The 15,376-nt window shown below is 44.3% G+C and overlaps 1 protein-coding gene across 2 annotated transcripts in view; it reads right to left on the bottom strand.

Annotated features, from left to right (window-relative positions):
• Window positions 1–14,840, bottom strand: part of FLT1 (fms related receptor tyrosine kinase 1) — a 108,048-nt gene extending 93,208 nt beyond the window's left edge. The window contains exon 1 of one of the 2 annotated variants that reach the window (XM_005516287.3): window positions 14,617–14,840. In XM_005516287.3, the coding sequence (XP_005516344.1) occupies window positions 14,617–14,674 (58 nt within the window). In that variant the 5' untranslated portion in view covers window positions 14,675–14,840. The remainder of the gene's footprint in view (window positions 1–14,616) is intronic. The other variant, XM_014250354.2, reaches the window with a different exon arrangement.
• Between the last annotated feature and the right edge of the window lie 536 nt (window positions 14,841–15,376).

Below are 15,376 nucleotides of genomic sequence, written 5' to 3'. Positions count from 1 at the left end.
GGTAAAAGTCAGCCACTCCCATGGCAAGAGCCATGTACTGACTTCTAAGACACCGAAATCCCACTCAAACAACTTGCTGCAAAGCTGGAACTGATGTGGAAGGAGCGAAAGAGCATTAAGGATCTTCCCTTCCTGACTGAATGTCGCAGCACTGTTACCTATGGTCCCTGCCAGCTGCGAGCTTCCTGTCAATGAAGTAGTGTCAAAAGGTAGAGCTTCACAGTAAGTTTTGAGAACAAGATCAAGATAACTTCCAGACCAGGTTTGCTGCCTATTTGATAAAGCAAGTATGCTGTTGTGGCCAGACCATTCTGGCATGGGTGAAACCCTTGGTGTCAGTATAGCACGAGGTGGCTCAGGACACTTAAAAACTTCCAGGTGGGCTTTGCAAAGGCCGAAATTATCTTTACCCTATAATAAGCTATGGCCACGAAAGCTTTCATGACAAGCTGACAGAAGAGCATGCCTTAGGGAAGAAGCATTTCTTGATCCATCCCATTGCCTTTGCACTGACAGCAAAATGTTCCAAAAGCTGGGAACATAACGTAAAAATATTTCAAAACAGGTAAAAGTTGAAAACCGGTTGTAGTCTAATCAGGACACAAGTGTAATTTGTAAAGATTTCAGTGTTGAGAGAGCAACAGCAACTACCCCAAACCACCTTACTCCAAGAGAAAATATTACTTTGTCAACATATGTAAGAAGAATCTCAGAGTCAAGGGTAATGCAGATTTTTCTTCTAGAACTCAGTCAAGTACAGTTTTAGCTTAGCTATTTTAAGTCCTTCCAAGAGGTCCCTGCCACAGCCAAGTAGGAACAGCTGTATGCACAAAACATAGTAGAGATACATGAACCTTGGGGCTACATATCACCCATCAGAAACACCTCCCTCTTTTGTTGACTAGAGAAGGAACTTTAGGACACCAGTTCTTGCTGAGCTTGCTGACTAAAATTTGGGTGTGTAAACACATCAAAGTCAATGGCTGCTCCAAATTCAGGAGCTTTCTTTTCAGCAATGTATATCTTATTTAGATGTGGCTCCAGTAGTTTTCTGATATATTCTATCATCTGTGCCAATTCAAAACAAGATTTAAAGGCTGCACTTGAACATAGATGTAAACAAAATTGTAGCTCACTTGCACAAGCTGTCAGCAAGGGCATAATAACTTTTCAGAATAAAGAGGTCTTCTGGACTGCACCAGAAATAACACCATAGATTTGAATGGTGAGACTGTACATAAACACAGACTTCCCCTGAGATTTGTCTAGGCAATCATGTTTCTAACTACAAATTAATATATTCTGCCAGCTGGTAAGAGGGGAGAAAAATGGTGCAGCAAATCTTTGAAAAAGTAATTGTTATGTGCTATGCATTGCAAGCATACATTTTTCACACCTGCTTTAGGGATCTCAACTCTGAAGAGCTCGTTCCCCCAAAGTGCACTCTGTGCTTTTATGGGATAGTCTGCCGTAGATGCTTACAGTCCATGAGTCTTCTCATTCACCATTCTGAAACAATGTCTCTGAGGCTAATTACTGAGAAATTGAGATAAGATGTTACAACAGCCTAGGCAGCTTCTTGGAGAGCAATCCAGGCACTCTTGTTGAGAGTGTTTGTCAACATCCTCCAGCTAAACAAGCTGATGGCTCTGTGAAACTCCCACATTCCCTCATTTCATTTGCATTCCTCTTGTCATCCCGGAATTGAAGGGTCAGATGCTCTCCCAAGAAGGCAGAGTTTATATCCAGCTTTATGAATCTTGGTTTTCACTTTGGGGGAAACTTGACCTCAAGCTTCCCTGAACTGCTCCTTATTTGAGGCTATGGAAAAGCTGAAAATACACAATAGTGTTTACAAGCAGTTCAGTATGTACGAAAAAATCAGTGATGGTCTGCCAGATGAAACCATCAGGATCAAAGTGCAGCTGCTAGAACTGCAACACTCAACCTAGTTGCTAGAGAGCAACATGTAGGTTGCTTCCTGTGTAAAACTGGTGGGAAAGTGGAAAAATCCATGTGGGTGTCAGGTGTTGACAACAAGACAGGAGAGCAAGTCTGCAGTGCCTGGTCATGCCTGCGGTGCTGGGTGCTTGGCTTTGCTCAGCACTGGCACTTGACCATGCCCAGGAGCAAAGCCAGTCCTGCAGCACCATGCCCACGTCTGACCCATGCTGAGACCAGGAGACCAGCCCTGGGAATGTGTGTGGGCTGCTGCTGTTTTCAAAGTCTGCCAAAGGTGACTAGCAAGAAACCATCATAAATGTTACAAGGTTTTTCTCTTCGTTACTTCACAGTGATATAAACAAAGATGCGAAAACCTTAATATCTATCTTAAATGAAGCACACAAAAGAAGGCAGTCTGGAAGCCTGTTTGTCAGATCTACTTCAGAGTTATTCAAATCAAAGAGAAAACGTAACAAAACCACCTACCTTTTCACCCCATCTTGTAGGCAAAAAAGAAACCCAAATGTACTGGACACATACTCAAGCTTTTGCCCTTTTACACATTTTACATATATCTAAAAGACAGCACAGTATTTATTAATACTGTGTGTGGGATATTAAGGAGTGCTTACTGTTTGTCTAACTCTGCTCCCATTGACAAAAGCCAGCATCTCATCATTGATTTCAACTACATTTTAGAAACTTAACTCCAGTAGTTAATCATATTAACATTCAAGACTTAATGTCAGTGTATTTGGGAAGAGATACAAGTCTGGTTATATATTCATTTATTTAGTTTTTCACTGGCAAAAAGCTGAGGTGTTACTTCAAGCCAATGTTGTTGTTTTTACAAATATGGGAGACAATGCTTTTACCAGCAAGATGCTATGTCTTGAAGAAAAATAGCTTTATTTGACGTCCTATCTATTCATGGGTCATTAGCTTCCTTACGTTTTTAAATGCTTCAAAACTGATGCAGAGTACAAATGCAATAGAGTTTGACGTGTTTACCAGGAAAGAAAAAGGAAGGAGAATAGCAGGGAAATTCCTAGTGTCAATATTTAGAAGCAGATTATGCCTTCTATGTACCTTCTGTGGGCATTTTACTTGACACTGTCTTTTCTGAAGGGTCATGGCTCAACAGGACACATTCACTTATCATTGTGCCTGTCACTAAGCGGCCATCAGCAGCCTACCCTCACACTGACCTACACTGAGGGGTGCAACTTCTTTTCATGTGACAACCAGAGAACTAATTAATCCTGATAACTGAGGAATCTCCTCCCATGGGGAAAGGGGTGATTTTTTTCGAACGCGTTTTATTTGTTATGGAAGGCTTATTAGATACATGTGAAAGTCAGTCGATGGGGTTGCTTAATTAATGAGCAAACATTAATTTAGATTGAAAAAGCTAGCCATTCTTAAATGTAAAGTAAGGGGAGGATAAAGATTTATTTTTTTTTTTAATGAAAGCAGAGAGAAATCTGTTATTTGCAAGGGGAAAAAAAAGAAAGCTTTTTCAATTAACTTCTGCCCCTCAAAAAAAGCTGATCCTCTTCTCAATTAAGTAAATAAAAATTTGAACTGTCTGATAACCAAAAAACTCTCTGATCACAAGTTGTGAAAAAAGATAAAATAAATGAACATGCATATATTTTTTCAATATGATATGTGTCTAGTCCTACAGACAAATGAGTAACCATACACACATGATGAACCTTCCACTGATTTCTGCTAAATCTTGGTTTCTCTTAAAAATGATAGATTTTCTGAACTCAAAAATGGGAGCATGGCCTGGGTTATTATTCCCATTCCAATTTTCCTAGTTTTTACCTTTAAATTTCTTTTCATACAGAGAGAATTTCTGCTACCTTTGACTAAAGAAAGGAAATCAAAAAGCTAGCTTTAAGACTTAGTTAAAAAAATTACAGTATTAGAAGTTATTATAAATTTCCTTGAAGTTAATGGGTTTGATGACTTTCTAAAATATTTCCCATATTTTGGGGCTGTGACTGTCTTCCAGCCACTCCTGTCATCCTCAACATGTTGACTAATCTTTTTTTCACCTGCACAATGAGAGGTTAAGGAGAATGATCAGTTTATCTTTGCAACTTCAGTGTGTACAAAGAATCTGACCTTCTGGGTTTAAAGTGCCATCTGTGGGCAATAAAGTTATCAATCATGAAGTAATTGTTTCAGTCACTGTTGGATTTTCACGTGTTTTACCCCTCGTGAAACATAACTGAGCCTTTGAGGGTTTTACCATCAAACAATTTCCTCCCCATCCAAACGTTCAGCAAAAATGTACTTTGTAGAGGACACTCCTGCACTGGAAGGAGAGAGCAGGTTATTTCATAGCAGGGTCTCCACCTCTCTGTGCTGCTTAGAACATTGGTCATTCAGTTCAGATGCAGTCCAGGAATTTACTCTTGCGTATGAGCACTTCTCTATGAGTCATTCCACTGAAGGGAACGGGAATACCCACATGTGTACAACTAATAAGCAATTGCAGAATCCAGACAAAGCGTAAAGGGACACGGTAGTACCCAGAGGGTCAAACTTCAGTGCATTTCCAGTGAAAATGAGCTGACTCTGACCTGCAGCAGCACCTTAACCAGAACACGGCCACTAGGTAACTTCAAATGGAGTATATGGTTTTACTCCATTTTGTAAGAAAACCTGGGATATCAGTAGGGTTTTTTTATTTCAGAGCTACTCTTGACAAGCTATTGTATTACCATCTCTTTAAAAGGTTCTTTCATCTATTCTGTAAGTAAATATATTTCTTTTTGGTCAAGCAGTTGTACCTATCCATCACAATTGCAATTACATCATTGCACCAATTCACTCTATTAAAGAAGAAAAGGATATATATAGAGAAAAAAACCTCATGGTCAACTCTTAAGAGACACTTAAAGTTTCAATTTACATCTGACCATATGAAGAAGTCTTGACCAACAGGTCCTTTTAGTTAATCAACACTGAGATTCTCTTCAGCATTAATACTTGCTTTTATAAAGACTGTAGAAATTTTAGTGAAAGTTGTCTCAAAACTTGCATGGTCAATGGAAAAGAAGATTTTGTTTTCCTGTTCTTTGTGTAACTGTCTGGCCTGGTCCTGCTGCAGGACTAGAGGGAGAAGGGAGCACCCTGGATAATAAAGGTTTCTACTTCTGTGAGTGCTGGTGTCTAGGAAGAACTGCTGCTGGAAGGAGACACTCTTCTATCCCCATGGCATCAATAGCCCCCATCTCATCTGTCACTTGGGTTTCTGATGCTCATGTACAAGCAAAGAAGGCAGCACAGTCTGGTTCCTGCTCCCAGGGGTAAAAGCATGTCCTCCATTGCCTGTATTTAGAAACAGTCTCCAGAAAAGACCTACAGTGCCAAACCATGAGCCACTGTGAGACTCAAAGTGGTATCTCCAGGTCTTTCAAATGCCATCTAAATCCCCATTCTAAAGAAAACCTCACAGTCATTTAATTTCACAGTGCTTCTCTGAAGTAAATCCAGACTTCAGACCTGAAGCCTGCAGAAGAGAGACAAGGGCAGCTTAACTGTGAGAGAGCACGGAGGTGTGACTTTGTGCTAGTGGTCCAGATGAGCAAACTCATGATCTGAAGCAGCAAAATGTAACCACTACTTCTACCAAAGCAGAACTTTGCAGGTCAATTAAGAGCCATGGGGATTTACAAGTGTTAACAGATACAGGTCCCTGGACTCAGAGGTAGTTTTGCACTTGTTTCCTGTTGTTTCCTGTGCAAAGAGAGGCACCATGTGTGCTGGTACCTAGCTGGCAGACAGAAACACCCTCAGGGTAGAAATAACAGCTCAAGTTATTTCACCTCTTAACAGGGCCATCACTTGCAGATATCTCTGTGGTGACTGAAACTTTCTTCTCTTTTGCATTTAAGACCAAGAAAACAATTGGATGTTATTTACTTACTAAGTACACATAGAGGCACAAAAATTATCAATTCACTGGTTCATCCCTTTCAGGTCCAAAAGAGGCAATCCATTCATCTAGTCTGGTATTTTGCAACACATGTCAAGTGATTTCTGGATCAAATGCTTAAGTTTGATCAATCTCAATTATAATTTAAGAATATAAAGTACCATTTTGATGTAAAAGCCAGCCAAATAAAAAAGGGGTAGGTTAGTGGATGGCAAAGCCTGAACAGCATAAGGTTGGTGACAGTAAATTAAATAAGTTCTGGGCAGATTAAAAGCCTTGACCATGACTCCATGCTGTGGAACTAAAATCAGTCAGTAGGGAAAATGGATGTGCAACTGCCTAAAACAGGTCTTCGCAAACATAGAAAGGTATTTGAACAAGAGCGTTGCTTCCTTTTTAGTTCTAGATCAGAGCAAGTTATAATTTATTTACTCTCTGTATGCATTTGCTGTTCTTAGATAAGTGTACACATATAAATGTTATATAGCCAAAGCAAAGCACCCAGTTGCTAAAAATAATGCAATAGATCTAATAATACTTTGTTAACTCTTCTGAGCTGTACACACTCTCATGCCAATATGGCCAATAGCTGCAAATGTAAACAAATACGTATTTCCCCAATAACTACCAAACATCTTGCCAGTATTTGCCCTAATTAGGTCAGGCAGGTTGTATAGAACAATGTGGTAAAGCCTTTCTAATAAAGAGCAGGGAGGGATTGTTAATTTAAAAGTTTAGATGTAGAAATTAAACAAACTGAAACCTCAGTCAGTTACTTGATATAAATCTCATTCCAATTACTACCAATTGAAGTTATTGACATTTCCCATCATACCTGGGCAGCCAAGGCCATGCAGTTCCAAGTTCTGTGCCCCACAAGACCCAGTTGAAGACACTTGCTTCACCAGCTCATCAGAAGTTTGTGCCTTGTTTGCCCTAAACTCATCAGGTAATTTCCATGCATGAGCATAGACACTTTATATAATGACAATGAAAAGTAAATTGAAATATTTAACAGCCAGAGATATGAGAGATAAACAGTCTTGGTTTCCTGTTGTATCCATCAAGTTTTAATATCTCTAGAAATACAAAAAAGCATACTGGCCAATATCTAGCCTGATGAAGGTGCTCATTTCATCAGCTATATAAGGGGGACATATTTATAGAGAAGAAATAAACCATAAGTCATAACCACAAAATTTTTCTTTCCCATTGAGCATACGGAATTGAAAATAGATATCCAAATGCACAGTCTGACACCTCCACTATGAACCCTTGTGGGACCACTTTGGTAAACCACACCCAGAAGGCAAAATATGCACATATATGTGATGTGCATTAAGAAAAGAAGTTGTATCTTTTTGTATTTATCAGATACAGTTGTATCTGCCTTAGTCTGGTCTTCAGTCCAGGTAAGTGAATGCCCAGCTTAAAAACAAAACAAAACATCTGAGGCTGGTAATACCAGAGCTAGACTATAGCAGCACTTTCACAGCCACATTCAGCACAAATCCATGTGGTTTCCATACCCCTCCACCTTGATGTGCCTGTCCTGGCCCCTGCATGGAGATCTCGCTCAGACCACTCAGATGAGAAGTGGTTGTGACTCTGTCATCCACCCCGCCAAAGGGATGCCATGTGATCAGCCAGTGGCGCTCACCCAGAAGTGTCATTTCATGCCTCCACATATGATTCAACCTGTGCTGTTTACACAGTGAAGAGAGCCCCAACCAGACTATGCCTGTGGGTCATCAGATCTACCTACTGACATGTGTCAGCAACCATGGTGCCTCTGCTCCAATCCCACTGTGACAGATCCTAGCACATTACCATCAGTTCAATATTCTTCAGGAAAGTTTATCCCATTAATAAGTGAGTAGAAAAGTATTGATACGGTATAAACAGGAAGCAAGTACACTAAAATTGACACTAAAACAATTTCTAATTCCTAGGAATTTAGAGTAAAGGTGCACATTTTCTTGGCCAAACTAAATTCCTTTACCAGTTTGATACTTAAAATTTGTAACAGATTACCTGTCAGGAAAACAAAGCAATATAATAGAACTGAATTGGAAGACTTTCATAAAGACAGACAAACTGCCTACCTGCCAGGAATCTACCTGCTCAGCCAGCACCACAAACTCATCTGGGGCTGTAGTAATCACTAAGCTGTAAGCACAGAAACAAATTAGGAGCTATGTAAAAGAAAATGTAAAGCAAAGTTGAAGGAGTTATACTTTGCTGAAGGCTACTGGTTATTAATTCCAAAGCTCCATCGTTACAGCTGAACTGTCCTGTAATGCTCCAAGACAAAATGAAAAGAAAGGAACCACTTTCCATCCACCCCACTTAAACCCACAAAGCAGAGCTGTAAGTAAAGCACCCAGGTTCAAAACAAGAGAAAGTAAATAGTGCAGCACATCACTTTAAAATAGAGAGGTGAGAAGAACTGGAACAGTCTGCACAGAGGAGCCTTGCAATGGCTTAGGAGCAAAACCCACTTTGCTGTTAAATGACATCTAAAGCACCAAGTCTGAGGAGGTAGATGCACATGCAGAAATCTTCTGGCAAGATTGCCTATGGCTCAATTACATTGGGAAATGATAATCATTAATGCTTATAAAATAGATTAGGATGATTGTCAATTGCAGCACTGCATGAGACAAAGAAAGGTGCCCTAAACACTTTCATCACAACAGAACAAGAAAGTTCTCTGTATTATACAGTTTAATGTGATTTATTTCTACTATGTAATATCCACTTGCATAAACAACTAAATTTTAGTTTCCTTGACCCTCAATCTCATGGTTCCTTATGAAATAATATTGGATTTTAGGTCATAGTAGGAAAAAAAAAGGTCCCTCTTGAGAATTTTATCAAATAACTGCTTCTTGTAAGGCTTCTTCAACCTTTCTTGAAGATCAGATGCTGGACACCACTAAAGACATGACATGAAGCTAAAAAAGCCCTTGTCTGATCCAGGATGGCAACGCTCACGCTTCTGTTAACATTAGTCTATGGTGATCCTGATGAGAGGTTTTTCCATAGAGGAATGACAATGGGAACAAAAGGGGTGAATTCCTTCACTCTGTGTCAAGGAAGAATCCCACAGGAAGGACGCTTAAGTGAGCTATGTGAAATTGTGAAATTCCATTCATGAAATGCCCTCACACTCATCCCTTCTCGCTCCCCACGCACTAAGCAGGGGGTCTGTTCCCAGAGCACAGGCTTCCTGAGAGAACATCCGAGGAGCAGAGACATCTGCTCACAGGTCCCTGGCTCCCAAGGGCCACTGTGCCCTGCCTGCTTCACCCGCTTCCAGGCATGGAGTGGAAATAATGGCACCGCACTGCCACAGCATCTTCAACCCACTGAAATCCTCGAAACAGCTGCCTTGTAGCCCGCTGCCTATCCTTCAGCTGCTCCAACACCAAAGAGAACCTTGTTCCAAGGCCATAGCTCCAAAAGAAGGAATACAACTTAAAAAGAAGCTGTATTGCTCAAGTGCTTAGTGCCACAGACCAGTGACTGCTGGGAAAGCAGCCCCACCACCCAGAAAAGTCATGCCAAAAGAAATTGGTGTCAAGAGCATCACACTGATTTATGCTCTAAGTATGCTACAGGTGTGACTTGACATTGTGGATATGGATTTCAGTAACGAAAAATCAACTGTGATTTGAGGGGAAAACAACAGCGAAAAATCAGCTCACCACAAACATGAACCCTTTTCTTCAGCATTAACACAAGACAAACCAAAGTCCAAGAAAGATGATTAATAACTCTATTAACTATTGCACAAACATCTATAATGGTCTTGAATACACTGATGCACCACAAGCTAAATCATCCTCCTCTTCATCATTAGTCTGGCACATCTGCACTCACTGTGCCACACCAAAAACACCCCAAAATGCAAACATGACTTAATGCAGAAGAAACAGTCATCCACATTCCCTGTCCAAATTTCTCCATACCTCTCAATGGCTCAAGACTTAAGTTTCAGACAAAAGTACCTCTGAAATCTCTGGTTTCAACTCTCTTTGCCATCACTGTTGGTTTCTCAATCTGTTAGCACTTTCTTAGTTTCATCACAAGTTCATTCTGCTGGTCACAAAGGCATGGTATTATGCCATGCCTGGCTTTGGAGAGAGCACTAATGACTGCATTTTCACTTTTCCAACTCCTGCTTGCCTCATAGTTCTTTATTTTAAGCATCAGGATTTATGCAATACTTATCTCCAGCTGCAGGGGAATGAAACTGAACTTCTGCGTCTCAGTAAGTGGAAACTGGGCGTCTTCCTGATGATCACTGGACCAGTTTTAGGATAAGCACTTCCCCATGATGGAGCAAGATGTCAGACCATTCCCAGCTTAGGATGCTTGGGAAAGGTTGCTTCTTGGTTGCAAGAATATGTGCAGTAAGGATGCATCACAAGGACAGAGAGAAGAGCCTGGTTCTGTCTGTGGGTAGAATTCATGCTCAAATATATACAGAAATGTTTTTCTACATTCTCACTAATATTTGGTAGAGGGGAAAAAAGAGACTACTGAGGGCAGGGATGAGATCTAAAGATGAAGCATGCTGTTTTAGGGAGTGGTTTGCTTCTTGAAGTTCTCACACCAACAGGAGAGACTTTCCTCCAAGAAAAGAGGTGACTGTGACTTGGCATTTCATGCAAAACCTACTCTTGCAGCAGTCTTGCTTTCCATTCCCTCTGGGCCTGCAGCAGGAAGTCCCAAACCCTGACTCTGGGGGATTCAAAGGAACAATTTTGCTACTGAAGTCCCACCACAGCCCCTCTGGACACAGACTTTTGAAACACCGAACCTTAACCCTCATCTGCTGAATTTCTTCTTTTCCCAGTCTCAGCTGGACATGAAAACTAGCAAGCTGATAAACAGTGTGCTGGAAGTTTCCAAACCACTTTAAAGTGTAAGGATTTATCAACAGTCCTGCAAATCTGGACAATTTCCTTTTGTCCTATACACCCACACAGTGTAACAGGCTACTGGTTTCAGTCTTGAAAGCGTCTGACAAAAAATAGACATCTTGTTTGTTATTGTTTGGATGTAAAAAAAACAAAACCCAACTCCACTAGAAAACCTCTCAATTCTCCTCGAAGGCAAATTTCTAGGGTTCTAAACATTTTGGGTGTTTCTGGATATGAAGATCTTTACTACAACACAGGTCAAGTCTTGATTTCATCCAACACAAACTATAAATCTAGAAGATGCTAGCCCAGCCCACAGGAGCTGCCCCTGACTTACATCAGTTGCTCCAGACTTACACCAGCTGTAAGAGAATGAAATCTAGCTTTGTGTGGAGTACATGGGAAAAACACCTGTCTGGAAAAACATCAGTCAGCTGCATAAGTGATTTTCTTTAGCTGTGTCAGAAAGTTTTATGCTTTAACCCCCATACACACATTTGTTTTTAAATCTCTCTATATAGCAGTGCCTAAGTCTTCTCATTTATGTGAATGCAGTTTGGAATTTTTTAGGGAGCTCTGTTTCTATGAAGGTCAAGAAGAAGTGGGAAAGCCAGTTTTTCTCAGCTTTGTTAATAACTCCAGCCCTAATCCCAATCTGGACATTCTGTCTGTGTCATTGCTTCAGCAAGTATTCAAATCAAATTGAAACTTTAACATATGACTTTCAGTCTGAACAGCACTTTCAGAGAAGTCAGGTTAGTTATTGCATGAAATTAACCTCAGCAATGATTAAATTTAACCTGGAATTTCTTCCTTCATTTTTTCCAGCTAGCCATGAAATTAAAAAATCCACTGGGGACTTTGATGATCTAGTTCCAACTGAAATAACTGAGATCTTACAGTGCTGTTCACAGGTAAAACTATATTAGAACCTATTTACCTTCTAGTTGTAAATTGTGAGGTACCGCTTCTGTGTGGAAAGCCAGAAATACAGATGGAAATACAGCTAAACCATCAGTTTATGTTTCTGGAAACCTGGTTCATAAGCCTTGATCCAGGCTGCAGAGTTTGATGTTTTCAAGGTTTAAACACAGTACTTCATAATCCCAAATGCTAGTGATTAGAATTATAGTAATACAAAGCTGAGGACCGTCAGATTATACTCAATCTCATAATTGAACAGCAACCTCTCAATTGAACTCAATCTCATAATTGAACAGCAACCACATATTCATGTTGACCGTTATGTGTGCAGTCATTAGCAAGCATATACAATACAGTTTGTGAAATAAATAATTATAAGATATAAAGAAAACATATGTGAGTATTATGCAAAACCTAGGAAAAAAGTGTTGTTCTTTCCCAAGTTAATGAAAATATGCATGTGCACAGGAGAGCTGAAATGCCCAACTTCATCTCACACGTCAAATTAATTTAATCTTCTTAATCTCATTTTTCAAATGGGGACTCTCAAAGCTTGTAGGCTGCATGTTGCTTTGGGGAATTTTAAATTATTAAGTAGACTTATATGAGCTGAAAGACCTCCTTCTGTCTCCTCCTTGTGGAGGTCTTTCTAGGTTCTTTCTGAACCACTGACTATTTCCAAGAATCTCCTCTAGAACCTGTCAGTAAATGGAAGCTCAACAGGCACCTGAAGAGGCTGAATTACAAGAGGGGACCAGAGACAAATTGAATTTCATCAAGAGCACTGGAAACTGAGAAGTCCTGGGCAGCCTGAGTAAGAAATGTAGGTAAAGAATCATTGAAGGAGGGTGAAATTGGAGGAAAAGCACAGAGAGATGTACGGTACAAAACATCCAATCACTCCAACAATAACTTTCAAACTCTCCATGCAAACACAACTATGGAGAGTTCTGACAATGGCCCAGGAGAAGCATGATCAACCTATTTGAGATGTCCAAACAAAGCTGAGCAAGAATGCTTTCCTAGAAGCCAAAAAAAAAAAAAAAGCAAGAAAGACAATCAGTCTGAAAACATTTAAATTCTGATTTGAGCACAATATCTTGCACATGGGGAGGATGGGAATTTCCAGCAAAATGGTTTTAAGGGCACTCAGCCAAACTAGAGAAGCAGCTTTCCAATGCCTACAGTACCTGAGCCAGCCATGGGGATGTTTGTCCCCAGCACCCAGGTTGTCCCCTAAGCGAGCCAAGCTTTTCCCGCTGGGATTGGTCGAGAGTGCACATGAACAGGAAGGTGAACCAGGGTCTTTCTCACAGCCCCTGGCTCACAGAGTCCACCCTCTCCCTGGGCAGTGGGCTTGCCATGATCTGCACAATGGAAAACCTTTCCGACAGGAAAGAGGAAGCCAGTCCCCCAGCGGAGCTGGTCACTGCAGGAGCCCATGTAGGAGCAGGACGCCGAAGTTCAAACTCAAGCTGTGAAGGAAGCCTGGCAAGGATCTGAATCCACATTTCCTGTATCTAGGGTGGGTGTCCCATGCCTGTGCCTATTTCATCCTGGGCATAAGAACCTCCTAGGCAGAGACAAATAATGTGGGGAAATTAGCACTTTCCTGGGGAAAAGAAAGAGGAAAAAGAAAAAAAAAAAGGAGAATACCTATGTATCTGTATCAAAGCTGATGAATCAGCACTTCCCGAGCAGGAAAACGTCTCGTCGGAGCGGCCCCGCCAGCTCTCCTCCCGGGCAGCCTCAGGCAGCGGGACCGCTCCCTTGGGCTCAGCGGCGCGGAGCTCAGCGAGCCCCCGACCACCCTCTGTCCCGCGAGGAGCTCGGCTTTTCGCTTCCCCACTTGGGGTTTGTTCTCGCTCCTAGCCGGCCGCCGGTCCCTTTCTGCCGGGCGCCGTCCCCGCGGGAGCGGCGGTGCGCGCTGCCCCGGAGCGGGACACGGGAGCCCGTGAGCGGACAGACTGCTGGACCGCCGGTCCGCCCCTCTCCGCGGGGCATCCCCGCAGGTCTGCGGCCCTGCCGAGCCATGAGCCCAAGCGGGACCGGCCTTTGCCCGGCCACCACGCAGCCCTGCTCTCAGGTGACCAGCCACGCAACTCTGGGACGCACTGCCCACCCATCGCGGCTCTCCGGCCCACGGGGACTGTCTCTTGGCTCAAAGTAAAATAAAACTCAGTTAAGAACATCAACTCTGCAACGATCCATCCCCATCATTGCGGGATGCAGGCACCGGAGAGCAGCCTCATCCCACTCTCCAGTAAGACCCGGCGGGAGCGCCACCGGCGTTCCGCCGACCTGCTCGGGCAGGAGGCAGCAGGACCGCGATTTTTGCCAAGGAAAGGTACACCTTTGCCGCTTCTTGGGCAGAGCTGGGACACTTGAAAACCAAGTGCGGAGGAAAGAAGCGTGCCCTGCAGCCAAGGCGTGCTCTCTTTCCGTGATGCACCGGTTCGGACAACTCCCGATGATGTACGGCGGTCCCCCGTGCCCGGGAGAGGCTCTCCTCTACGCCACTGCTTTGCTTGGAGGAGGAGAGGCACCTCTGCTCCGTACCGCCGGACCCTCCGGGGAGCTGCTCCCGGGGCACGCTGATGGGAATCCGGAGCATAACCACAGCTCGGGATGTGGCCTTTCTTCGCTCCCTGGAAAGCAGGGATCACTTCCCCGACCCTGCCCAGAGGAGAGGGGCCAAGGGGAGGCAGGTGCCCTCCGGTTCCAGCCGACAAGCGGGTTGCTGCGGGACCGGTCAGGGGCGCGGGAGTCGCAGCCGACGAGGCACATCCCTGGGGCCCCGTCGCGGAGAGCTCGGCGCGGAACGGGGTCTGACTGGGACAGCGCGTACCGGCGGTCCCTTACCTGCGAGCAGGAGGGCGGCTCCCAGCAGCACGGTCCCTGAGAGCAGCTGGCGGGGCATGGTCTTGCCTGCGGGAACGCAGGGCTTTTTCCCTGCCGACGGCGGCGAGGCAGGGGCAGAGGCGCCGGCTGGGCTCCGACGGGCTATCCTCGGTCCCGGGCGCTTCCCGCGGTGGCGGAGATAATGGCAAAGCGAGGCGCGGAATCCGCATCCAGCAGCCCCCGAGTCCTGCCCACCCGCCCGCCCCGGCCCGGCCCGACCCGACCTGCGGAAACGGAGAACCCGCCGCGGGCCGCCCTGCCAGCTTCACCTCCCGCGGGCATCAGATACCCGCCAGCCCCAGCCTCGCTGATTTATAACTTCTCCACCCCTCGCAGCGCACCCCTCCACCCCCCCCGCCCACATCCTCCGCCGGGAGCACGCCCTCCCCGGGACGCGTCCCCCGCCCGTCCGCCCGTCGGCGGGCACGGTGTCACTGCCCCGCGGGTCTCCCGCTGCCGGCCGCCCCCGGTCCCCAGGGAACCCGGCCGTGCCGTCCCGCCGGAGCCCGGCTCTGGGCTGCTTCCAGCCGCCGCCGCCGCAGCGCTGCCGGGCCGGGCAGCGGGACTCGCCGCTCCAACGCCGCCCTGGGAAGGGCGTGCAGCGGACTTGAGAATCCTGGACCAAATGCTGAGCGATGGGGTCCCGGTCCCGGTCCCCTCTCCGGCTCCGCAGGAAAACCTCGACAGCTCCGTGTCCCGTCACCAGCTGCTGAGCCGGGTG

The sequence above is a fragment of the Pseudopodoces humilis genome, chromosome 2 (genome assembly GCF_049639895.1).
Source record: "Pseudopodoces humilis isolate 2021_Gansu_Grassland_sample_001 chromosome 2, ASM4963989v1, whole genome shotgun sequence".
In the NCBI taxonomy this organism is placed as follows: domain Eukaryota; kingdom Metazoa; phylum Chordata; class Aves; order Passeriformes; family Paridae; genus Pseudopodoces; species Pseudopodoces humilis.
The sequence above is the reverse complement of the archived record's forward strand: the minus strand, read 5'-3'. Positions and strand labels throughout refer to the sequence as shown.